This window comes from Pleurodeles waltl, chromosome 3_1 (genome assembly GCF_031143425.1).
Source record: "Pleurodeles waltl isolate 20211129_DDA chromosome 3_1, aPleWal1.hap1.20221129, whole genome shotgun sequence".
NCBI lineage: Eukaryota > Metazoa > Chordata > Amphibia > Caudata > Salamandridae > Pleurodeles > Pleurodeles waltl.
Genome location: NC_090440.1, coordinates 1,683,591,890 through 1,683,619,036, shown reverse-complemented (window position 1 = coordinate 1,683,619,036; position 27,147 = coordinate 1,683,591,890). Strand labels below are relative to the sequence as shown.

General features: G+C 44.1%; 2 protein-coding genes across 2 annotated transcripts in view; one reads left to right on the top strand and one right to left on the bottom strand.

Moving 5' to 3' along the window:
• CERKL (CERK like autophagy regulator) overlaps positions 1–21,225 on the top strand; it is a 421,375-nt gene extending 400,150 nt beyond the window's left edge. The window contains exon 13 of the mRNA XM_069225454.1: positions 21,095–21,225. Coding sequence (XP_069081555.1) covers positions 21,095–21,176 — 82 coding nt within the window. The 3' untranslated portion in view covers positions 21,177–21,225. The remainder of the gene's footprint in view (positions 1–21,094) is intronic.
• A 1,043-nt stretch (positions 21,226–22,268) lies between these two features.
• The window catches only part of ITGA4 (integrin subunit alpha 4), a 365,777-nt gene continuing 360,898 nt past the window's right edge, over positions 22,269–27,147 (bottom strand). The window contains exon 28 of the mRNA XM_069225453.1: positions 22,269–24,244. Coding sequence (XP_069081554.1) covers positions 24,107–24,244 — 138 coding nt within the window. The 3' untranslated portion in view covers positions 22,269–24,106. The remainder of the gene's footprint in view (positions 24,245–27,147) is intronic.

The following is a 27,147-nucleotide window of genomic DNA, read 5'->3' as shown; positions in this document are numbered from 1 at the left end:
AAGCATCCCCTATTAAGGCCCATATTTATACTTTTAGATGCAAAACTGCGCAAACGAATGGAATGGCGCAAGCCGGGCAGCATATTTACGGAATGGCACAAGCTGGTGGTAAGGATCGGCTGGCGTCAAAAGAAGACGCTAGCCGTGTGGCGGGGAGGTGGGTGGCAGGAGTTTGGCGGTAGGGGGAAATGACATTAGGGTGCCAGAAATTACGCTAGGCTGGTTAATGCCAGTATATATTTGCCGTTAACCATCCCAGCGTCATTTCTTGATGCAGTAGCACCCAAAAATGACTCCTGTCTTAGTAAAGAAAAGTGTCAAGCCCACTACCCCGATGGCTATCTCCTGGGCATGGCCATTGGATCCAGTGCCATGCAGGGGGCCCATGTAAGGGCCCCTCAGTGGCACAGAAAAAAATGTATACTTACCCAGGATGGGATCCCCCATCCTCTGGTGTGGGTGGGTGTGATGCTGGGGCTTGGGGTGGGCATCTGTGGACCCATTCCATGGCGTTTAGCCATGGAAATTGGTCCACAGCTTCCTTAACGCCTGGTCTGACCCAGGCGTTAAATAATGGTGCTAAGCAGGCTTAGCGCCAATATTCAGGTCCGCCTCCCACCCGTGCACCATTTTTTCATGGGGGATAAATATGGCGCTACGAGCTTAGAGTAATTTTTTGGGATGAGAATGCCTGCCTTGCATTTCATTGACGCAAGGTGGGTTCACACGTGTCTAGCGTCAAAATATAAATATGGAGTTCAGTTTGTGCCATTTGAGTGTAAAAAAAATGATGCTAAAAAGGCGCAAACAGAGTATAAATATGCCCCTGAATATTCCTACCATATCAGTGCACCGAATGTTGCATTTGCAACAATTCCTGGGGTTGGAGATCGAGTGATCCCCAACCAGGACTAGAGTTTAGATCTCATCAAAGCAGTGCATGAGGGTCTCGCAGCCACAATATCACTCCTACAGAAACGCATATGGTGGCTGGGTCTATACAAACAGATCAAACAATATGTCCTTTGCTGTGACATTTGCAAGCGAATTAAGGGCTCATACATCAAATACCCATTGCAGAGATTCCTCTTAGTGTCCAGTAGACAACTACAATGTGTGTATCTGGATCATTGTGGTCCCTTACAACTTGATAGTACATACAAAAATATCTTAGTCGCGGTTGATTCTTGTTCTAGATTCCTGTGGGTATAGCCACAGCGGTCAGCTGACGCTCAAACTGTTTTAAAAGACTTGCTGGTGTTTATCGGTACATATGTGGTTGCAGTATTCCACTCGGACCAGGGCCCTGCTTTTGCCTCTAGGGCATTCAGGGACACCATGAGGATGATGGGTGTTGAACTCATTACTCTTCCTCATATCATCCCAAGGGAAATTCTGTTGTGGAGAGGCGGAATTGTGACCTAAAGCAGTCCTTAACAGCTAGAGTGTTAGGTTCAAGCCGCAGTTGACTTCATTACCTATATGGAGTCCAGAGTGCACTGAATAATCTGCCAAGACGGTCCGTAGGAGGACGCACTCCTTATGAGGTCCTCTTTGGGATACCTATGTATATCCCAGATCTAGATGGCCCTGGAATGGTGGCAGCAGGCACACCTTTTGACATAAAAGAACATCTCACTGTCTTACAGGAGCTTCAGCAATTTTGTGATGATAATTCGCCTATTCCGCCAGGAATAAGGGATTTGCCAACAACTTTTACAGGCTTGATTCCTAAAGTTGGGGATCTGTTTTGTGAGAAGATTGCTATGAAGAACGAATTCAGCCCATCCTACAGAGCACTGGTTCCAGTCCTGGGAATAGAAGGCACCAGAATGGTCATCCTACCACTGCTGCCAGGTTCCAAAGGGAACAGATTTGTTTCCATCAACATCATGTGGCTGATCCTGCACAGTAGACCCAGAGGTCCCTTGGGTAGTCCCGGGTCCAATCACACTACTAAACAGGATATACCTCTTCAATGAAGAAACAACACCACTTTGGAATACACCAGCATGTACAATGATGCTACAAATGCCTCCTGGAGCATGGGGAGGGCGGAGAATGAGCTTCTGCTGATTCCTAAAACCACTTCACCAACAAGAATTGTCCAACATGTGGCTGTTTTCTGCTCCAGTGCAATACAAACTGACGACACCGTCCACTATGAACTTCCACGCAAAGTGGAACCACCCACCAGTAATGCACCAGCTCCTGAATTCACAGAGACTGCTTCTGGTTACTTCATCAACCAAGATGACTTCTCTACAACTTCATCTACATCTGCAACTGGAACAGTTTCAAAGACACGTAAGCTGTACTTATGGCTTAAAAATAACTATTTGGTTACCCCTGGTATTGTCTGTGGATATCTCTGACATTGCTTGCCTTTCTGTTATGGATTGTGTTTTTGACTGTTTTTTTTCTTCTGATAAATGGGCATTATCTTCCTAAACGCTCTTCTGTTGAGTCAGTGGATGAGGATTTAGGGGCATATTTATACTCCGTTTGCGCCGGAATTGCATTGTTTTTTTTTACGCAATTCCGACGCAAAACTAACTCCATATTTATACTTTGGCGTTAGACGCATCTAGCGCCAAAGTCCATGGAGTTAGCGTCATTTTTTTGCGTGGACACCTACTTTGCGTTAATTATATGCAAGGTAGGCGTTCCCGTCTAAAAAATCGACTCCGAGGCATGTGCGTCGGATTGATACTCCCGGGCAAAATTCACGCCCGGGAGTGGGCGGGTCAAAAAAAATGACGTACGGCCGCTTTTGCGCCGTTTTTTAGTGCCTGTAAAAGGCAGGCGTTAAGGGACCTGTGGGCTCTGAAGGAGCCCAGAGGTGCCCTCCCATGCCCCCAGGGACACCCCCTGTCACCCTTGCCCACCCCAGGAGGACACCCAAGGCTGGAGGGACCCATCCCAGGTACATTAAGGTAAGTTCAGGTAAGTTTTTCTGTTTGTTTTTTTTGTGGCATAGGGGGGCCTGATTTGTGCCCCCCTACATGCCACTATGCCCAATGACCATGCCCAGGGGACAGAAGTCCCCTGGGCATGGCCATTGGGCAAAGGGGCATGACTCCTGTCTTTGCTAAGACAGGAGTCATTTCTATGGGGGTTGGGAGTGAAAAAAAAATGGCGCAAATCGGGTTGAGGCGAAAAAATTGCCTCAACCTGACTTGCCCCATTTCTTGACGCCCAAGCCCCATATCCCCCTACGCCGGCACTGCCTGGTGTACGTCGTTTTTTTTAACGCACACCAGACGGCGCCGGCGGCTAACGCCGGCTAACGTCATTCAATAAATACGGCGCCCGCATGGCGCTTCAGAATGGCGTTAGCCGGCGCTAATTTTTTTGACGCAAAACTGCGTTAGCGCAGTTTTGCGTCAAAAAGTATAAATATGGGCCACAATGTGCTATCTTTCCTCACATGAGGTCCGAAGAGACCTGTCCCCTGTGAACAATTTAGCAGTGCCAATTCCGGATGGGATTGTTTCGGATAAAGTCCGTTTTGATATATATGGATATGCGGGCCTACTGAGATCATACAAATTCCCTATGTCTTCAAAATTCCAGTGACTGCTGTAATTACACCTGATGTTGTTTTTGATGACTGTGATGCTCAAACAGTTGATTCTATGCATGCTGAGCTGCCAGGATTACACTGTATTTGAAAGTGATGGTGATGATGTATATAGGAACATAGCAAATTATGGGTAAATGTTCTGTTATAATCATTGGGGACATTACTATCTGCACCGAGAAACTAGACACAGATCAGTATTTAGCTACACACAGTGGAAACACTGTTCTTCTCTACCTGTGGGGAGCCCTAAAACTTATGTAGACAAATTTGCTTACTTTTCTGGGCATGACACTACAAACACAGAGTCATAATATTTCAAATTACCACCATCCAATTCCTTAGTTCCCCGACTTGCTGTAGAGGGTTATGAATACTGGAGGAGCACTATTGATGTGAAAAGTGTATGGGAAACACAAGATTGGCAAAATCAGGTAGGGAAGCTTTGTTTAGAGTATGCCTTATTCCTGTCCAGATGATATTTTTAAATGACACGATTCAACAAACATCCTGCCTAGGGTTAGCAAAAATAAATGAATTTAAGGTGCCCAGTATACCCACAGAAGCCAAATTCACCAATTTGCAACCATTCCTAAATGTCACGGAGGAAGACCCAAATGGCAATCATTCCTAAATGCTTGGGTTAAGGGTGGTTCCTATAATTCCACACTTTCAAGTCCTGGTGGGTGTTTATTGTACCTAATAGACACAAGCGGGTGTCAGGCGCGTTCTGTTAATTCCTCAGGGGGTTTCACGGTTAGCTGGCCGGACCCTCGCTATGTCTTGGGTCAACACTAGGGTATAGAAATGGCATAAAATGCAACAAGAACACAGAACACTTTTCCACCGTAAACTGACCTTTTTTCCGATGTGGGTAGCTCTAACACTTCTGTCAATAGCATTGGAACAGCCACACAAGTTGGGGAGAGTTTTTATCAGCACAGGTGGGGCAATGCTGGGTGCTAGGAATTTGGCGGATCCTTGCAGATTTTGGGAGTTTCCATCACAGAAATGTAGGGAAAACATGTGAATTCAGGCAAAGCTGGAGGTTTGCAGGGCATAGTGGGTAAGAAAATGATGTAGGATGCATGTGAAGAACACCACCCTGGACTCCTTCAGATGTCTACTTTTCAGAAGTGTCTGGGTCTGTTAGGTTTTTCCAGGTGGCAGTTTATCCAGGCCCAAAACGCGTAGATGTTCACCATTGTAAGTGGGATAATATTTGGAGTTAGCCAAGCTCTCCTTGCCCATATGTAAATACAACACCCAAATGAGACAAATGTCGTCTTGCTTGCTATTGGGATGAGTTGCTTTAATCTGCATGGAGAGTGGAAAGACTGTTGCCCCCTTCAGGTGGGGGCAAAACCTTGCCCATGGTGGTGGGTGCCCCCATCTAGTTTCCTCCCCCCAATTCCATGGTGTCTAGTGGGCTGTCTGCCCCCCCCAGCACCCCACTCCAGGGCAGATCAGATGCAATCACCCCAGGGGGGCATAAAGACTTTGTCCCCATTTATTTGGGGAGGGGGCATGGCCATGATATTCAGTTCCTCCTAAAGGTTCTGAGATGGAAGAGGAAAATATCTGAAAGCAGAACTAACTGTGATTACGAAGTGTGTCACGGAAACCATACCCACTGGAAGTCCTGGGAGATAAGGTTATATTCCATCTACGCACAGGGCTTGTAAATAAGCCTTTTTGATTTAACAAGGACCTAGAGATGACATTCCTGTGTAAAGCATGGTTACAAGATATTCTTTTAGATAAAGTGATCAGATGTTAGTTTAACTTGTATATAAAAATGCTATAATCATGTTTTTTTCTAGAACATATAGTACAAATAGATTTTTGAGTGGGGTGAAACAAAGAGCAGAAGAAAGACCAGATGAAAATTAGAAAATGTGAGGCAGCAATTCTCTTTAGAAACACATCACCTATATTGACTTCTGAGGTCCTCTCAGATAACCAGTGGAACTACATGTTTGTCAAATATAACACATGCAGATACATTTTAACAGTACACTATACTTTCCGAATTAGGGGCAGAACAGGTTCATAGCAATAAGTCTGCTAAAATTGGGGAATTTTAGAGAGGCTAGGATTAATATGGGAGGTGGGGTATAGTTAATCAAGTTGTGACAGAAACTATAATTAAGAATCGAGCATTGACTGATGGGCTGCACCGGCAATGCTGTATGAATCAACTGAACAGCTGGGAGACTTGGGATTGGTGGACTTTGAATCCAGCAGTCAGCATTGCACCCTCTTCTTTATGTCATATTCACAACGAGGTCTTCATCACAAGTGAATTGTTAGTCTGATGACCAACGGAAAAATAGGATCAACCACAATATCTGACCACCTGCCAGTTACACTGACTCATAGGGTACCACAAACCACTCCTGGAGCTTGGAAATGGAGACTGAGGAGATATTGACTACATAACACAGCCCCTGGAATATATGTTTACCATTTCTAGCACTAGATGCTGAAAAACCTTTCAACCAGGTGAGAGGGACATTTTTCTTCAAACAAACTAGCAGCCATATGGGACAGAACTGATTTTGAAAAATGCATCACTACTCATGTGGGCACCAATCGAGTCTCAGCACATACAAATGGATACTGTGCGCAGACACCATCTTTAAAAGAAGAAGCTAAGCAAGAGAACATTATTTCCAGCCATCAGCACAGGAAGTGGCATCACTTGATTGCCTATTACCCATCTGGACAGGAAGTGGCATCACTGGGCCTCAAGCCAAAACTGTCTTTAAAAGAAGAAGCCAAGCAAGAGTACTTCATTTCTCATCTACACAGGAAATGACATCATGGCTCCCTCTCAAGACCCACTTAATGACAGCTGTCACAGGAATGTGCTCAGTGGGCATGCCACTGGTGCACCGAAAGTGTGCCAAAGGCAAGCCTGTGTGTGCCTGTCAGCACCTGGACTGTGCCCAGTGCCAGGAAGCCTGATCCAATTACTCTGATACTCTGCAGCACTCCTTAGGTGGTTAGACCCTGAATGCAGTTACCCCAACTGCTGCTGACCTGGACCTCACACCACAGTAGGAGCTTTCACCTGTATTTACTGCTGGCTCTCCACCAACCACCCACCCACACCCCTGATGCAAACACTAACACTTTCAATACCCCCTCCCAAAACATACACACCACACAAGCACCAACAATGCCTACACTCCCACTCTACACCATACACCACAGCAAACCCACACATAATACCTACTCGCATGCATGTTTCTCAGCACACAGTCACTCAACAAACACATAACCAGAATATGGTCTGATCAGCTGGGCACCGACATCCTATTTGTCACAAAGGCCTGGCTAAACCCCTCATTGACTCTCGACATTGCTACGGTAATCCCAGAAGACTAAAAGATCACTCAACAAGACTACATTCACAAGCAAGAAGAAGAACTCGCAATTATCTAGGAGGAATTTATCAATTAAACAATGTCCACAGAGAATGCTACATGGTACACCTGCACTTCAAACTGCAAATCTCTGAAAAAGTCACCCAGAACAGAAACCTGGGATATTGAGCGCCTGGACCACGAAACACCTTTACCACCTCATCACTGACTTTGTTGCTCCACTCATCATCAACTCCAGAGCATACATTGTCCTTGGTGACTTTCACCTGAAAGACTGAAACAACCCATTCTCCGTAGCACTCCTTGAAAGCTTGAGCAACTTTCAACTCACCCAGCTCATCACAGAACCAACACACACGGAACCCATCTTCACCACAAGCGACAGCATCAAATACAACTATACCACACAGCTTACATGGACCAACCACTCCAACATCCACTTGTAAATCAACACCCTTACCAGGTGCAGTGCTCCAGGCCACAGCAAGGGCGAAATCACAAGAAGCAGACTGGCTCAGTGTCCACAGTGCTGTTTGGCCTAGCCCCTCAGACAACCTCAACAAGGACATTAGCAACTGGATCAAAAACTGTGCAAATTTCCTCGCACCCATCAAACCTAACAAGCATAGTAGAACAAACAAGCAGGCCAGCTGGTACACAGAAGACCTCTGAGACACCAAACAACACTGTAAACAGCTAGAAAGGAAATGGAGAGCCAGCCACAACACCACCGACAGAGCTACATACAAGGCTGCACTCAGAGTCAATCACCAGCAAAATAGAAACACGCATAAAAAAGCACTAATGGATCGCATTGAAGGAAGATCCAATGGCTGCAAGAAGATCTTCTTGATGGTCAAGGATTTCACCTTTCCCTCAACCACTGTCAACAACATTGCTGCCTCCTAACAACTCAGTGACAACCTATCCAAAATTACAAACATCTTCACCAACTTTGCACACGAGCCCAACCCCAGAGAACTCATTGCTAACCTACCCACCACCAGTCATAACAGCCACCTGACTAGATGGACAAACCTCACCAGAAATGAAACAGCGGCCACTCACGGGCCCCAACTGACCCATGCCCCTCTACATCTACAACCTGGGAACATCACCAATTAGTACTATCCTGACCCACATCAACAACTCCATCACGTTCGCCACTTTTCCGGATGAATGAAAACTTGCAGAAAGCAACTCCCTCCTCAAGAAGCCCACAGCTGTCCTGAATCAAACAAGCAACTTCTGACCCATTTCCCTACTCTCCTATCCAGTCAAAGTGATTGAGGAGGCCAGTAGCAAGCAGCTCACAAGCCACCCGAACTTCACTATCTTCTAAGACAATACACAGTCAGGATTCAGAATGAACCACAGTACTGAAACAGCACTTCTCTCGGCCACCGATGACATTCAAAACATCCTGGACCGAGGAGAAACAGCAGCCATTATCCTTCTCAACATCTCTGTGGTCTTCAACACTGTCTCACACTACACCCTCCTCAGAAGACCCCAAAAAAAGGCACACAAGGATCCACTTTCTGATGGATCTATTCCTTCCTCCGGGGAAGAACCCAAAGATGCAAGTTTCCACACTTCACGTCCAAGACCAAGAAACTGATATGCAGTGTCCAATGGGGATCTTCCCTCAGCCCCACTCTTTTCAACATAAACATGATGCCACTTCTCATCATCCAATTACCTTCATCTCCTACGCCAATATGACACCCAAATCATTCTTTCATGCCGGACAAGACAAACACCAACAGAACCAACTTCACCAACTACATGACCGTGGTAGCAGACTCGATGCAAACCAATTGGCTGAAGCTCAACTCTGATAAGACAGAAGTACTTGTCTTTGGCAACAAGACCTCATCATGAGAACACCCACAGACCACACAAGAAATCTATGGATCATCCTTGATGACAAGCTCAACATGATGGCTCAAGTCAACAAAGTGTGCACCTCCTGCTTCCACATCCTACACATGCTGCAAAAGATCTTCATATGGTTGCCTCAGAACACAAGACGGACCGTCACACAAGCACTCATCACCAGCAGGCTTGACTACAGCAAAACTCCTTACTGTGGAATCTCCAAACTCTTACACAGACTCCTGATCATCCAAACAAAGGCACAAGACTCATACTCGACCTTCCACTCCACATCACTCCACACCGCAGGAAGCTTCACTGGCTCCCTATTCACAAGCACAGCCAATGCAAACTTATTACACACACATAAAAAGCTCTACACAACACAGAACCAGAATACCTGAACCGCCGCATGTACTATTGTAGGAGGCTGGCCTGGCTTGTAGTGGGTACCAACGGGTACTTACACCTTGCACCAGGTCCAGGTATCCCTTATTAGTGTAGAGGGGTGTCTAACAGCTTAGGCTGATAGAAAAGGTAGCTTAGCAGAGCAGCATAGGCTGAACTAGGAGACGAGTGAAGCTCCTACAGTACCACTAGTGTCACATGCACAATATCATAAGAAAACACAATACACAGATATACTAAAAATAAAGGTACTTTATTTTTATGACAATATGCCAAAGTATCTCAGTGAGTACCCTTAGTATGAGGATAGCAAATATACACAAGATATATGTACACAATACCAAAATATGCAGTAATAGCAATAGAAAACAGTGCAAACAATGTATAATCACAATAGAATGCAATGGGGGCACATAGGGATAGGGGTAACACAAACCATATACTCTAGAAGTGGAATGCGAACCACGAATGGACCCCACACCTATGTGACCTTGTAGAGGGTCGCTGGGACTGTAAGAAAACAGTGAGGGTTAGAAAAATCGCCGACCCCAAGACCCTGAAAAGTGGGTGCAAAGTGCACCTAAGTTCCCCAAAGAGCACAGAAGTCGTGATAGGGGAATTCTGCAGGAAAGACCAACACCAGCAATGCAACAACAATGGATTTCCAGACGAGAGTACCTGTGGAACAAGGGGACCAAGTCCAAAAGTCCCGATCAAGTCAGGAGTGGGCAGATGCCCAGGAAATGCCAGATGTGGGTGCAAAGAAGCTGCCACCGGATGGTAGAAGCTGTGGATTCTGCAAGAACAACAAGTGCTAGAAACTTCCCCTTTGGAGGATGGATGCCCCACGTCGTGAAGAGTCCTGCAGAGGTGTTTCCGTGCAGAAAGACCGCAAACAAGCCTTGCTAGCTGCAAGGGTCGCGGTTAGGGTTTTTGGATGCTGCTGTGGCCCAGGAGGGACCAGGATGGCGCCAATTGCGTGAGGGGACAGAGGGGGGCGCCCAGCAAGAAAAGGAGCCCTCTCAGAAGCAAGCAGCACCCGCAGAAGTGCCGGAACAGGCACTACGAAGTGGAGTGAACCGGAGCTCACCCGAAGTCACAAAAGAGGATCCCACGACGCCGGAGGACAACTCAAGAGGTCGTGCACTGCAGGTTAGAGTGCCGGGGACCCAGGCTTGGCTGTGCACAAAGGAAATCCTGGAAGAGTGCACAGGAGCCGGAGTAGCTGCAAAACACGCGGTTCCCAGCAATGCAGTCTAGCGTGGGGAGGCAAGGACTTACCTCCACCAAACTTGGACTGAAGAGTCACTGGACTGTGGGAGTCACTTGGACAGAGTTGCTGAGTTCAAGGGACCTCGCTCGTCGTGCTGAGAGGAGACTCAGAGGACCGGTGATGCAGTTCTTTGGTGCCTGCGGTTGCAGGGGGAAGATTCCGTCGAACCACGGGAGATTTCTTCTGAGCTTCTAGTGCAGAGAGGAGGCAGACTACCCCCACAGCATGCACCACCAGGAAAACAGTCGAGAAGGTGGCAGGATCAGCGTTACAAGGTCGCAGTAGTCGTCTTTGCTACTTTGTTGCAGTTTTGCAGGCTTCCAGCGCGGTCAGCAGTCGATTCCTTGGCAGAAGGTGAAGAGAGAGATGCAGAGGAACTCTGATGAGCTCTTGCATTCGTTATCTAAAGAATTCCCCAAAGCAGAGACCCTAAATAGCCAGAAAATGAGGTTTGGCTACTTAGGAGAGAGGATAGGCTAGCAACACCTGGAGGAGCCTATCAGAAGGAGTCTCTGACATCACCTGCTGGCCCTGGCCACTCAGAGCAGTCCAGTGTGCCAGCACACTGGAGGAGCTCTGTGCACCTCCCAGGGGAGGTGCAGGTCAGGGGAGTGGTCACTCACCTTTCCTTTGGCCAGTTTCGTGCCAGAGCAGGGCTGGGGGATCCCTGAACCGGTGTAGACTGGCATATGCAGAGATGGGCACCATCTGTGCCCATCAAAGCATTTCCAGAGGCTGGGGGAGGCTACTCCTCCCCAGCCCTAACACCTTTTTCCAAAGGGAGAGGGTGTAACACCCTATCTCTGAGGAAGTCCTTTGTTCTGCCTTCCTGGGCCAATCCTGGCTGGACCCCAGGAGGGCAGAAACCTGTCTGAGGGGTTGGCAGCAGCAGCAGCAGCTGCAGTGTAACCCCGGGAAAGGTAGTTTGGCAGTACCCGGGTCTGAACTAGAGACTCGGGGGATCATGGAATTGTCTCCCCAATGCCAGAATGGCATTGGGGTGACAATTCCATGATCTTAGACATGTTACATGGCCATGTTCGGAGTTACCATTGTGTCGCTATACATATGTTGTGACATATGTATAGTGCACGCATGTAATGGTGTCCCCGCACTCACAAAGTCTGGGGAATTTGCCCTGAACAATGTGGGGGCACCTTGACTAGTGCCAGGGTGCCCACACACTAAGTAACTTAGCACCCAACCTTTACCAGGTAAAGGTTAGACATATAGGTGACTTATAAGTTACTTAAGTGCAGTGGTAAATGGCTGTGAAATAACGTGGACGTTATTTCACTCAGGCTGCAGTGGCAGGCCTGTGTAAGAATTGTCAGAGCTCCCTATGGGTGGCAAAAGAAATGCTGCAGCCCATAGGGATCTCCTGGAACCCCAATACCCTGGGTACCTCAGTACCATATACTAGGGAATTACAAGGGTGTTCCAGTAAGCCAATATGAATTGGTGAAATTGGTCACTAGCCTGTTAGTGACAATTTGTAAAGTGAAAGCATAACCACTGAGGTTCTGGTTAGCAGAGCCTCAGTGAGACAGGCATCACACAGGGAACACATACATATAGGGCACAAACTTATGAGCACTGGGGTCCTGACTAGCAGGGTCCCAGTGACACATAACAAACATACTGAAAACATAGGGTCTTCACTATGAGCACTGGGCCCTGGCTAGCAGGATCCCAGTGAGACAGTGAAAACACCTGACATATACTCACAAACAGGCCAAAAATGGGGGTAACAAGGCTAGGAAGAGGCTACTTTCTCACAACTATCACCAACCCACCAGATACCTATGTTCTGCCTCACTTGCACACAATCCCCGCATCTGCAAAAGCAAAATTGGAGCGCATTCATTCACCTACATCGCACCCAAGACATGGAATGACCTTCCTCAACACATCAGAGCCTCCTCAATTCCTGAGTTCTACAAGAAGCTGAAGACCTGGCTCTTTATATAAGCACCTTGGAACCACACACCTATGCACCTTGCCCATGCACTTGGATAACTTCTTGGATGATCAGTGCACTGTACAAATCAACATCATAATCAATCAGTATCAATGGGACTCCATGAAACAAGCATTGGCAAAGCCAATAGGTTTTGCCTTCACTGGCGTTACTCAACCTTTTGGATTTGCCAGTGCTTTTTGTGTATGCTGGTCCTAGTTGGCAAAAAGAAATAAATGTTTTTTTCGCCATTGCAGAACTGCAACTGCAAAAACGGGCTGCTGCAGCATGAAGACATATATGCGTGTGCCACAACAAAAGAGAATGGTCATTTTTTGTCTTTTATTTTTTACTTTTAGGTTACAGTTCCAAGGTGGCAGATGGCAATGGCAAATACATTTTTTTACATTAAAGCACATTAAAGCAAAAGAAAAGGCCCACTAACAAACTGAAGTGGCCAACCCTCCAAAAGAGAAAAGAAAATATGAATCTTTTTTCAATTTTTGTTTTTTTAAAGAACACAATGGGGAGTGAGGGGGGACAGTTCAGGGCTAGGGTGGCAGTGGTACACATCATCCAATCAAAAGGATAGTAAAGAAGATTTTCCTTCACAGGAGAAACAAATACAAGAAGAGGAAGGAAACTATTGAAAACAAAACATGCTGCAAATGAAGGCTATCCCAAATTCCACTATAAACATTAGTATTGTTCAACATATGTCTTCAACACAAATCCTTCTGTAGATGAGACCTAAAAATGGTCTTATGAAGAACTTTGGAAAGGTACAAACCACATAAAAATATGTGGCTCAGAAGGACTCTATGTTGGAAATAAGGCAGGCTGGCCCTACACAAGCTGTAGCTTAGGAGCTTGGACAGATGCTGGAGGGGGTCCAGGGAATGAGAGCAAAAGTAATATTTGGTGGTCTTGCTCTTGTCTAAAAATATATTAGAAGAAGTGTTAGCCAGTGTGAAAGAGATTGTGGGCTTCCCAAAACCGGACAATCCATTGATAACGTTATTGGGACTGAGGCCTGAAAATTGTGAGGCAATGGCAGACATAGAATGGGCACTGCACTTCTAGTTAATGTTGGCACCAGAATGGAGATAGCTAGATTTTGAAAGCAGTAATACATATGTTGTATGACAAACCTTTAAATAATCACAGTAGAGAGACTCTAATCAATGACAGCAGTTTGAAGTATATGGAGTGGGACTGTGGCGCTCATAATCTTGCCCACCAAGACTACAAGCACTGAAACTTTTTGAATGAACCATGACTCCCTGGAATTAAGGTTGCAAAACCACAAGTTAAGGCACCTAGAAAGTTAAGCCTCAAACTACAGCTCTAACAGAGGTGGGAAGGAAGGGGGGATTTAGGACTAATTTTTTAATAGATGTCTTATCTCATGAATATTCAATTAATTGCACTATAATAATACTGTGTGACAAGATGATTCACAATCCTGATATACACATCTAATTTGGAAACTTAGATTGTGGGACAATAAATAGCATTTACAAAGGAAATAAAGCCTGACTCGGTTGGTAGAATGATTTTGAACTATATAGTCTTAAGGTGTGTGTTAAAGACTGTTGTGACTAATGTGTTCCTGCGGCACCAGGGCAGTTAGAGTTCACTGGGATCCGATTGCGTAAATTGGAGTTCACCGCTGGTGTCCTCGGACCTAAATAACACTGGACATCAAACTGGATAACCAAGTTGTAGGAAAGTGCCCCTTTTTAACATGGTCACCCCCACTTTTGCCTGGTAATTGATGCAATTTTGACTGAAAGTGCACTGGGTTCCACTAACCAGGTCTCCAGTGCCAGATTTCTTTCCCTAAAACTGTGCAATTGTTCCCCAATTGGCAATAACTGTAAGTCCCTAGTAAATGGTACCAGGGTATGGGTACCAAAGAGGGTCACCGGGGGCTGCATCATGTATTGTGCCACCCTCAGAGACCCCTCACGAGCACATGCAGACTGCCATTGCAGGCTGCATATCTTGGTGCAGCTGATGGTGAAAAAAACATCATCAAACACAGCCTGTGTGACCTGTCATCGAAGACTTCGTGCAATATATGTAAGTCACCCCTACTACAGGCCTTACAGCCCTAAGACAGAGTTAATTATATTACATATGAAGACAAATCTGTAAGTGCAGATGTGCCCCTGCTATGTCTTTGTCGATTCTTAAACATGGTGAGTGAACAGGGAAGCCATTTTAACTACATGTAATGAACATTGGTCAATATGAGTTCCCCTGCTACATGATGGCTTCACTAAAAATAGGGATGTTTGTTATCAGACATCTGGTATAAATAAACCCTCACAGGTGCCAGTGATGGATTTATTAATAAATGCACTGAGAGGGCAACTTAGAGATGCCCCTTAAAAATCTACCAACTACTGCTGTGTTGACTGACTAGTTTTAGCAAGAATGCCACCACCAGACATGTTTCTGACCCCCAGGGGTGAGAGCCTTTGCTGTTGGGTGGTCAGGAACAAAGCCTGCCCAGGGAGAGGTGTTTGCACACCCCACCAAACAGTATGACCTGCAAATCTACATTCTAAGGCAGGGGGCTTCACAGAAGCCTAACACCCTTGGTATGCAGATTTAGCTTCACTCAGAGGAGAGATGCTGACCCCTCCCCTTTGTAACGAGCACAGAAAGTGGTCATATAGGGGGTGGAGTGACCCCAACGGTAAGTAGCCCACTGGCTACTACGCTGTACTCCCCTGAATGCCCCTAAATTCAGAGCCCCTGGTTCCAGGAAATAAGATCCCTGCTGACTTACGAAGAAGAAGAAGACTGAAGAGCCACAAAAGAAAAGACTGAGGAAGAAGCACCTGACTTGGACCCAATCCCAGTGGAGAAAGGTCAACATCTTAAGACACCTCTGCACCAGTTGTCCCAGGCCCGTGGAGAAGGGGAACTAAGGTAAACATTCCCCTCTTGTTCCCTCTTTAACCAGAACAACCCAGTTAACATGAACCCTGTCACTTTATCCTCATTCCCAGAAAGCAGTAGGACTGCCTCCAGGACCTACTGATAAAAGTAAAATTGGGCTTTCCAAATGGCCCTTGCCCCCCAAAAGGTTTTAAAACTGTTCTCTCTGTTATCCCAGATCCAGTGTTGTCCCTTCTCAATCAGTCCCACAATTCTGGAAAAGTACCCAGTGCATTTAAGGTAGCAGTAATAGTACCCCTCCAGAAAAAGCAAGGTGAAGACCCCCTCACCTTGAAAAGTTACCACACGATTCCCCTTTCACCTTACCTAGCTAAAGTACTAATGGCACCTTCACAGAGGAGTCTGAATTTCTGGCCTATGTCAAGCTGGCCTATACCCTGCCCATTCCACCGAAGCAGTCATCTTCTCTCTGATGGATGAGATGGGAACAGAAAGTGACAAAGGGGACCCCCAGGCACTGGTGTTCCTCAATCTATCAGTGGCCTTTGACATGATGGACCACAACCTCCTAGCGGACTGTGTCAGGACTGCAGGGCTGAGGGGCCTTGCACGAGACTGGATTACCTCCTCCTTAGAAGACCAATCCTAGTCCGTTCGCCCAACTCCGTTCACCTCATCCCAGGTCCATATAGACTGCAGGGTCACACAAGAATATCGTTACCCCCCCACCTCTTCAACATATACATCTGCCCTCCAGTTCACACGCTTAAAACGAACTGCAAAATTTACAATTATGCATACAACATGCAACTACTCTTCAAACTAAATAACTTCCACGCATCTAAAGAGCATTTTCAATCCACAATGTTATTTATTCATGACTGGATAAACAGCAATTTGAAATTAAACGCAGAAAAAACTGAAGTTATTATAACCAAAAATAAGCTTGAATACTGGACTAATTCATTCTGGCCACTCGAGATGGGAGACCTCACACCCCAAAAAAAGCACTATAATGTCTCCGGATAACCATTGATGCCGATCTATCCATGAATCCACAAATCCGCTTCAGTAATCTGCTCTTCCTTCTTAATGCTCTGCAAAATCAAGAACATTGCCAAATTCCACTTTTGAGGGCCTTGTCCAGTCCATCATCACCCTTGTCCTCTCAAGAATAGATTATGCCAACTCTCTATGTTTGGGGAGGTTAGGTGTTTCAGACTTCCCCTACCTTGATAACTGGCTCTTTAAAGCAAGTTCGCCCAAGCTGTTGTCTCCTACCTCCAGTCTATGTTGAACCTACTACATTCTCAGGGGGTTCACACCAGACTCCCTCTCAGTCGGTCTCTTTCATAGGAGCTGTTCTGGACACAGTGCAGTTTCAGGCTTATCCTCTCAAGCAGCGCGAGCAGGATATTTAGGTTATGATACTGGTGTTTCGGCCTCTATCCAGAGTTTTGGGGAGACTGACTCTGAGGCTGCTGGGCCCCATGGCTTCCTGCACCCTGCTGGTAAAACATGCCAGGTGGCATATGTGGGCTCTGCAGTGGGACCTGAAGTTCCAGTGGCTGCAGCATCAGGGAAATCTCTCCGAAATGGTCTAGATCTCAGAGGGAACTGTAAAAACCTGCGGTGGTTTGTTACGAACTGCGATTGAGTCAGAGGCAGACTCCTCTCCCTTCCCCAACCAGACCTTACCATAGTGGCAGATGTGACACTTCTGGGATTGGGTGACCATCTGCGAGAGGTGGAGATCAGAGGACCCTGGTCTTCTGAGGAATCCAGACTTCAAATAAACATGTTTGAGCTCCAGATGATCCGATTAGCATTGAATGCATTTCTTTCCTCTGTCAAGACAACACCAACGCAATATGGCACTGCAACAAGCAGGGTGGTGTGGAGTCATGGATCCTTTGTCAGGAGGCCCTGCATCTCTGAAAATGGCTGGAACTGCAGGGTACAGCCCTGGTGGTTCACCCCTGACACGTTCACTGAATGCCAGGGCAGACAAACTCAGCCATCGATGCTTAGCGGATCATAAGTGTCATCTCCTTTTGGAGGTGGTGCAAGGTCTCTTTCAGCAGAGACAGCCTTGGTTAGATCGATTCACCTCTGAAGAGAACACACAATGTCAGCAGTATTGCGCATTGGAGTTTCCAAGGTGGCAATCGCTCTGCAATGCTTTTCGTCACAAGTGGAGCTTAGGCCTCCTGTATCCTTTCCGCCTGTACCACTCATGCTCAGAGTTATCAAGAACGACCGGGCCCAAGTAATCCTTTTGGATCTGGACTAGGCAAGGAGAGTCTGGTATCCCGAGCTTCTGAAAATCAGCATTGATCCTCTGATCAGGCTGCCCTTTTGAGAAGATCTTCTGTCGAAACAGCAGGGAAGGGTTCTCTATCCGAACCTGTCAACTCTGCGCTTTCATGCATGGAGATTGAGTGGCGAGAGTTGACAGCTTTCGACCTTCCTCCCGAAGTCTGTAACTTTATCTTGGCACCCCAGCGTTCCTCAACAAAAATGGTATATGCCTGCTGTTGGCAAATATTTGCAAGATATCGTACAGAGAAGTCTATAGATCCTCTCTCTGCTTCTTTATCTGATATTCTTCTTTTCCTTCTTTTGTTTGCCCTGTTTGTCCAACATGGTTCCACTCTGGGCACTCTGAAGGCATATCTCTGCTTTGTCCGCCTTCCTGTGGCTGCTTGATCAAACCTCTCTGTTCAAGTCCCCTATTGTAAATAGGTTTCTTAAAGGGCTTGTACATATGTTGTCCCCTACACCCTTTATCATGCCTCAGTGGGATCTTAATCTAGTTCTTACTTACCTTATGTGTGCTCCCTTCGAGCCACTGCACAATTATCCCCTCCGGCTGCTTACTATCAAACAGCCTTCTTAGTGGCAATAACATCTGCCCAGCGGGTGAGTGAGATACAGGCTTTATCCTCTAAACCGCCATATCTTGTGATATTTCCAGAGAAGGTAGTGCTACACACCTGTGTCTCTTTCTTTCCTAAGGTGGTGACCTAATTCCATCTGGGTCAGATTGTCACCTTGCCCACCTTCTTTGCTCCCCCACATTCCTCTAAGGAAGAAAAGAGACTCCACTGGCTGGACCCAAAAAGAGTGTTGTCATGCTAACTTGACCTCACAAAAGAGTTCTGAGTGGACGACCAACTCTTTGTGAGGTATGTAGGAGCCAAGAAGGGTTGAGCAGTACAGAAGCGGACTATTTTGCACTAGGCCATTCTCTGTATTAAGATCTGCTATGCCCTGGCTAAGAAGCAGCTTCCGGAGGGCTTACGGGCCCATTCCACCAGGGGAAAAGCTGTGACCACAGCTTTGGCACGTGCAGTACCAGTCCAGGACATCTGCCAGACAGCAACATGGGCATCAATGCACACGTTTGCCAAACACTGCTGGCTGGACAGTCAGGTTCACAGGGATGGGCATTTCACCCATTCGGTCCTGCAAAACTTTGGAGTCTAAAAGATATTGTCCACTACCAGGAGGATATGGCTTGGGTATCTAATCAAAGGTAAGGAATCTGCAGCTAGAAGTCTCTATCAGATGAACAAGTTACTTACCTTTGGAAACTCATTACCTCATAGATACTCTGTCTAGCTGCAGATTCCTTACACCCACCCATGCCTCCCTGCTCTCTGGACTTGTTTATTACGGTTAGAGAGATCCCATTTTTTTAGGGTCCTAGTTTGGACATATGTATGCACCAGTCCTTATCACTGCGCTGTGCTTCCGGCGTGGAACGTTGTAATTAAAGTAACTGAATCCCGTACACCTGGGTGGAGCCTATATAGGAGACCGTGACGTCACTTCTGGCACCAACGATGTCACATGGAGCTGAATGGAACTACTCGACAGCACCCGCAAGAGGTATTGCTCAGCAAATGTTTTCGGATCTAGCCTGATGCCTGGAAAATCAAAAGTAAGGGGTCTGCAGTTAGAGTCTCTACCAGATAATGCGTTACTGAAGGTAAGTAACTTGTTTGTTATAGCCAAATTTATCTGTTACCAAGGTAATAAGATTTGTGAAAAAAAGTCTCCTCAATACCACGTGATTCATCACTCAAATATCAGCTTTAAATATATTTTGGAAATTCAACCATTTTCCTTAAAATATCAGCTCATGAGTTCTGAAAATAAATACATATTCATCTCGAATACACAATCTCAATTTTGGAATAGGTAAATTATTTCAGTTAAGCAAAAGGTTCTAATTTAGTAGATTTGGCTGCACACAGGGGAGATACATACAGGTAGTGTGAGAGCTACCAGTATCTTACGAGAATGTTCAAGAAAGGAGAGGAATGCGCCATATAATGGTAATTACGGTGCATTCCTGTCCTTTCCATTTCGTGCAGTACAACAAAGTGGCTTGCTGCATTGCGCTGTGTGAAAGAATGATAAATCTGGCCCTCAGTGTTTAGATTATGGTTTGTAGACTTTTGTTCCTGTTTTAATTGTAATCAGAATAGTAAAGATCATGTCTGTGGTATACATCACAAACATAATGGTGTATAATTATTTTTTAGTATTAGGCGTTATTGTTCTCCAGGTCAGTCGTACTCATCAGGCAGGGCAATTCTAACCATGCTGGATGGGGAGGTGGTATCTTCCTTGAACAAAGCAGTCATATTTGAGGCTATATGATCTGTTTTGATTCCTCGCTTAGTAGCAGTGCCGAAAAATTCATTTTAGTGTAGGATCTACTACTTCTTTGTACAGTTCCACTGAAGGCTTCAAGGAATGCGAATAGTACCCAAATACTAGACTACATTTGTGTCACATACCGAAGCATTGCAGTGTTTAAGACCAATATTGCCACTTAAAGCCTGATACCTTTTTGTCTTATCTAAGGTTACACAAATAAGCACCTACGAAGCTTGTATATGAGCCAATATGTATTTTCCTTCTTTGTTTCCCTTTGCTGTTCACTGTATCTGGTGCTGGTATAGTTATGTGCTTTTTGTTTATTTTCCTTCTGTTTAGGTTTGTTGGTTTTATTTATCCTGGTCTCTGCTTCAGAGGAGGTTGAGAATGCAGGGTGGCCCAACACAGAATTATCGCAGACCATTTGGGAAACAGTAGATATCGGAGATAGTGGCTAGAGGGTGGTGATTGAAATTGGGAAAACAAACAGTATTTCCTACTACATGGCTTTGTTACAGTCTTTTCTTATTTTGTATGATTTTATTTTTGCATGTGTCTTAGTCTTGCATAATTTGTATGTTTGAATGAAGAAGAACAGAAATGTACAACTGTTGTAATTAGTATAAGACATAACAAAAGTGGATTTACCAAGAATATTAGCCAGAATCAAAACTTCCAAAACTTGATGCTGATCTAAATACCAAATAACTATTCCCCTCTTCACAAACAATGTTGTTTTGCAGAGTAGTAACTAATATGATCCATTATCACCTGTCTGCATATGCCTTTGCTTGCTTTATCTCAGAATGAGTGTTTGTGGTAGAATGTAATTTACACTCTCCTTCATCCGCAAAGAGTGCCATAAAGGTGGTGTTAATATGCCAAAATTAGCCAGCCAAATACAAGCAGTAAATGTATCAATACGCTTCTGTTCCAGGCCTGATGTTATATAAGTATACATACACACAGGATCCTCCTTTATGAAACTAAAATGCTATTTATTTTCATTTTTGCAGATTACACCCACAGCTGATTAACCTGTATGGAGGAATTATCGAAGAGCTTGAGGAATCCAAAATAAAATGCAGCTGTCTGTAAAATATGCCCAGGACGAGATCTAAAGCATACAACAGAAAATAATCTGGTCTTCCTTTGTGAAATGTGAATATTGTTATGATCATTGTAATTTAAGTGCGATCATGAAAAATACTTTTTCAGTATTATCATGGTAAACTATCATATATGTAACAGTTTTTAAACTCCAGTGAATACACGCTTCCATTCAGAATCAGCCCAAAGCTATACACGGTAAAAACTTGTATGCATTGTCAATCTGTTATTATTTTCACAAATGTGCGCACAATAACGTCATGTTTTTATGGCAAGTCATATAAATACAGCAATGCTATTGCATCTACATGATCATATAAAAGTATAAAACTTTCCTCAATTTCTTAAGAGACAAATAGTCAAAAATAGATTAAGAGGGGACAAAAGTGATTTTCGTTTATCTTAATATACATATACAATGGAAATGTCACTTTATTTAAACAGCACCGTGCAAGTGAATTTAGGCAGCTTCTAAGCCCTTACAATTCCGAGAGATAGGGGTACTGGAGCACAGGGCTAGGTCATTTTAAAACAATCACACAATGTGGTGTAGTAGGAGAGCCAGGACAAGAACTCATGTCTCCTTAATCACAGTCTGCAATGTAAGCAACTGAGAACATTTATTTAGAAAGGGACAGAGGGAGGCGGTGAGAAAAACAGCAAGGGCATGGGATTGTGGCAGTGTAAGAAAGGGAGATAGCAAGAAAGGGAGCAAGTTCAGGAGAGAAATTACAGCAGGAGGCAGTGCAAAGGAGCTTGTGAAAGAAGGGAAGAACAGAAGAGCACATTTCTTCACAGATAAGTACTGCAAGTATTCAATTAAAATAAAAATCTATTTACAAATATCAAATTCTACAACTCATATATACAAAATGTTAGATCTGTTTTGTTTTACAAATTCTGCAGTATTCAGTGCAATGTACTGATATAACCATGTTCTAAATTAGAAAATTCCTAATACTTTTTGACAGCCACCCAAGAAATAGTCTGATGTAATGATGCATACAGAAATGTAAACAAACATACATCAATCTCTTGTAATTTAAAAAATATGACTTGTCGCAATTTTACAATAAATGTATGTCTCAAAAATAAAAGACAAACTCGTCATCTCTGCTGTGCTGGCTACTAAATGCTTTTCTTATTTAAATAATTGGATCTCTGTGCAGAGGTATTTTCTCTATTGTTTGAAACGTTTAGGGCGAGATACTTTAGGAACAGAAGTCGTTTAAAAAAAGCTAAACATGCAAAAACAGCATCCTCATGTATACTTCTCTTAACAGGCCACTACTATCTTTTCTACCTGCAACTGGGCTTTAAACTGTTTCCACTCAATATGTATTTGTTGATTTATCCTCAGGGGTCCATACCTAGAATATAATGCAGTATGAACCCTTACACAAATGCCTCTTTAAGTTAACTTTATTACCATGCTGTCCCATAATTGAAGGTTCACTGAAGTGTAAGACAGTGAGCTACATGCAAGAGCAGTAAGTAATGGAGAGAAAATGAGCAACACTCTCCTTGTGTTGGCTGCAACAAAAGTTACCTTGTTGAACTGATTTTCAACTTTTTCTAGTAAAGGAATTCTTTAGAGTCAGACATTTAGGCCCGTATTTATACTTTTTTTAGCGCCGCATTTGCGCCGCTTTTTGACGCAAAACGGCGCAAACCTACAAAATACAATGGCATTTTGCAAGTTTGCGCCGTTTTTGCGTCAAAAAACGACGCAAATGCGACGCAAAAAAAGTATAAATACGGGCCTTAATTATGCCTATAAACAGAGATACTTCTTCCTGTCCTATTCTTACTTTCTAGATGTTAATTGAAACAATAATAACGTGGTGTCCATCAATTGACTGTGTGTTAAAATGCCAAATATTGCCCATGCACAATTAATTTAGCAATTAGTACTAGCATGGTGCACGCCAACATGAAAAGAATGTAAAGGTATTGGAGTCAAAGCCATGACTAACTTTGCTGTTGATTTTGTTTTAGACTTTAGGGGACTTATTTACAAGCTCCTTGTGCCGCCAGTGCGTCACTTTTTCTATGGGGAAAAAGTGTCCACCGGCAGCGCAAGTGGCTTGTAAATAAGCAACTAAGTATGCAAGATGTTTCACTTAAGTATATGTTGGGCATCCAATATCAGATTCCAGGTTTTCAAATAGATGTTTCACTGTTTTTTTTTTTCTAAGCAAACCAAAAGGTATCATCTCACGATCTGTCTTTGAGAAAGCTTTTTTTTCACTTCAGTTCTTGAGCTTTGCAACACATATAACCATACTAGAACCATTCTAGATTACTTTTTGTTTGTGATATTAACCAATTACGGTGCCAATTGTAATCATCATTAGAACACAGAATACTGGGAGGGCCAGTGAAGTGGCTCGGGACTAGTAATGGGTGGTATCAGCCTTTGGCTCGAACATTCCAATGTTTGTCTTTCTATTTCTCCCTTTTAAATTTAGAACATTCTTCCCTCAGTGGGTGGAATATTCTAATAGCCTTACTGACTATAACAATTGTTAACGGCCCTCTCCCTCATTATATCCCCTCACCTGCCTCTCAGGCGTATAATTTGGGGAGGGTCATTAACAACTGGTATAACCCTTTCCAGCGGACTATATGGCTATATTAGAACAATAGAATGTTGGGAGCTCCATTGAAGACAGTGAAGTGGTTCAGGGCTAATAATGACTGGCATAAGTCTTCTGTTCCAACTTTCCAATGTTTGTCTTTCTGTTTCTCCCTTTTTAATTTAGAACATTCTGTCCTCAGTGGGTAGCATGTTCAAATAGCCTTAAAGTCCTTCCAACTTTAACAAGTGCTTTAGCCCACCACAGGGGCCTATAAGGCTATAGTAAATGTTAAATACTATTACGCCAACTTAAACAAGATTTATAATATTTTTTAAATTAAGTAGAGTCCTCCAAATCTTTTGAGGAGACACCGTTGAGCTCAGTCTTTAGCGTTGTTTGCAGGGCTTCATCAGTTTCTCCTGTTGAGTTAACCGCTTTGGGTAGAGTTTTATATTTTCTTTCAAAGAAACCAACCTAAAACATGCATATTAAAAAATAAATTAGCATAGTTGCAGGGTAACACAGCTGTAGTTGGAAACATATTTATGTGTATCTACACACACTTTCACATGCTTTCTATAAAACACTATTTACTTACCTAAGCTTGTAAGCAATGTATAAAAATAGGCATTCATATAAACAATGAACTCTCACTCCTCAATCAACTAATCTACATTACAATGCATCACTCCATCTTTATAAAAATCAAGTCATTAATAACAGAAACATTTTATCCTGAAATATTTTGAAGGAGTTAATACTTAACTCTGCAGAGTTAAGAAACATGATCAGATAAAATTATAAAACTACATTTAAGGTCAGAGGTATAAATGTTCATGGGCAAAGCTTGACAGGCTTGGTGTTTAACACCATATTTAATCTTTAATTGTTTTTGTTCAAGGGTGATCATAAAAGTATCATTAAGGTTTAGGGTACACATTAATGAACCTATGAAGGATTTCCTAGAAAAAACATCTGTGTTGGGAATCTCCCTAGAATCATAGAAATCACAACATAAGGCTGTGGGTGTTAACATGATTGATTACTCCTTACTGTATTATCCCTATCTGACCAGCCCTAGAAGCATGCATCTCTTTATTAAACTCTTATAGCATTTTAGTTACCAGGCATCATTTAGGAGTGAACATTAGTAGTTCCTCTCTCCTCAACAAACATCTTTCCTACTGCCTAAGTTTTTTCTAACTTAGTTTATTTCAGTATCATTAGGTTTTTTGTGAGTCCGGATTGCAGGGTCTGAGAATGTGCACTGTGGCATATTTCTCGATGTTGAGGTCAGTCACCATAGGTGGTGCCCTTTTCCCTACTTTTCCCTTTCTCTGATGAGGCTTCCAGTTGTTATTTGGTGTGACCTGTGTATAAGGAAATTGAACAATATCATGATTATGTGTAAGCATGATCTGTGTGGACCTGCCAGGGAATGAAGGTGGATGCCGAAAGAATGTGATGATTCATACAATTTTATGTTGTATATACTGAGGACATCTGGCAGGGACCTGCAGTTGTAGGGAGCATGAAGCCGTAATAGGAGGTATGATTTCTTTGCTAAAATTAGGGGCCTAAGATGTAATAAAGAAGTTACCTTTTCTTTAAGTCATTCCAAACTACATGAAGACCCTGCTCTCCAGTGCAACATTTTGGTGATGAATTGTTAAAGCAAATTTATGGAGATGCCAGGCTAAGAAGGAGCTGTCCCAAAGAGCGGTGATTGCAGCATGGAGCTGGTTAATGGCCCATGATGAGGAAGGCATATTTTTGGGATGCCCACCCTCAAATCTTCAGGTAAATGACAAAAGTGCTTGCTGCTGGGGAGGAGCACAATGGCGATGGTGGGCATAGGACATTATTTTGTTAAATGTTAGAAAGAAGCTGCCTCAAAATCCTGGAAACATTATCTGATCAAGAAGAGAAGGTGTCTGAATACTATCATACCCCATCTCTCTGGAAAGTGTGCTCTCAAAGGAGAAGCTTGAGGAACCCAAGAGCAATTAGGGGTACCTTAAACATGAGTACCGAGAGCCTGTTGGAGGAAGGCAAATGCCACTCATAGTATGAAGAAGGGGCAAGCATTGTTGAACGGCCGTACACATGCTTTGTGAGCAGGTGCACTGTGGTGTGTGTGGGACCCAGGAATGTGTGGGCATTGGTATGGGCTCTGTGAAACCTATGAGGCAAGAACCGATTCAGGTGCATGGAGATGATAGAGAGTGCTTCCATCAAAGTGGGAAGTCTGTGGGCCCAGAAGATCTGCTGAAGTAGACGTAGATGCTGGTGATCCCCATTTCCCTTTATAGCGCTGACCTATGGTCAAATGTTCTTCCTTTGTTGCTAACTCTGGAGGAAGAGTGCCTACTTACACACCTAGGTGTGCTGAGGCCTCTCACCTCTGGCCTTGTTAAATGGAAGTCATCTTACGTTCTGGTGAACAACAGTACCTTCTTTGTGGAGACAAATGAGCCAGGACTGAGAGGATACTTTTGATCGGAGCTGGATAAGGATATCGCATTGGTATTGACTTCGATCGCCAGATAAATTCTGTATATTGTGTTCTCATGATGACAGAGTAAGAAATAAGCAGAGCCAAAATTAGAGCAAACACCATCACAGAGTAGGCTCTGATTTACACAAATCAGCTACAACTGGCACAAGAAGGGGTCACACCTGCTGCTGAGTCACAGTCCATGAAGACTTCAGAGCATCTTCAATGTTTGGAGCAGACAATGGTAGATGTGGTATTGCATAATATGTTTCCAGCACATTGAGTACTTAGGACATGAAAACCTTTGCAGGACCCAACATGCAGGTGGATTACATTCATGTCTGATGTGTAGATATCTGGCAAATATATATCTTCAATGAGGCTTTTGAATAATACATGGAAATTAGGGCATAGAGGATACTCCCTTGTTTCAACTTTTAGGGCTCCTGCCCCGAATTTGTGGAAGCCTTCAAATTGTGTCTGCCGCTTCTGATTGCAGATGGATACTGCACACATCCATGGAAACTCCTTCTTTAGTAGTTGGTTGCTCTCAAAAAAGTTGCTGTTAGTCAGATACAGCACAAGCTGTATCCTATTCATGTTCTGCAGTTGAGTTTTGGAGAAACTCTTGGGGTGTTTTTCTTCTGCCCAGTATGGCAGGAAAGATACTGATCCCGCGGGAGGATCCTTCACCCTCTGATGGAGGTGACAAAAGAGTGAAGACTCATTGGATAGGGCATTCTGGAGCCATTTTCTCGGTTTACTCAGACATATGCATCATACATGAAAATCTCTCTCTCATGCAGAATTGCCAGAATATGCTGCGGGCTCTTGATGACAATGGCCCAGCTCTGGAGCTTCTGGATAAGCCGCTGCAACT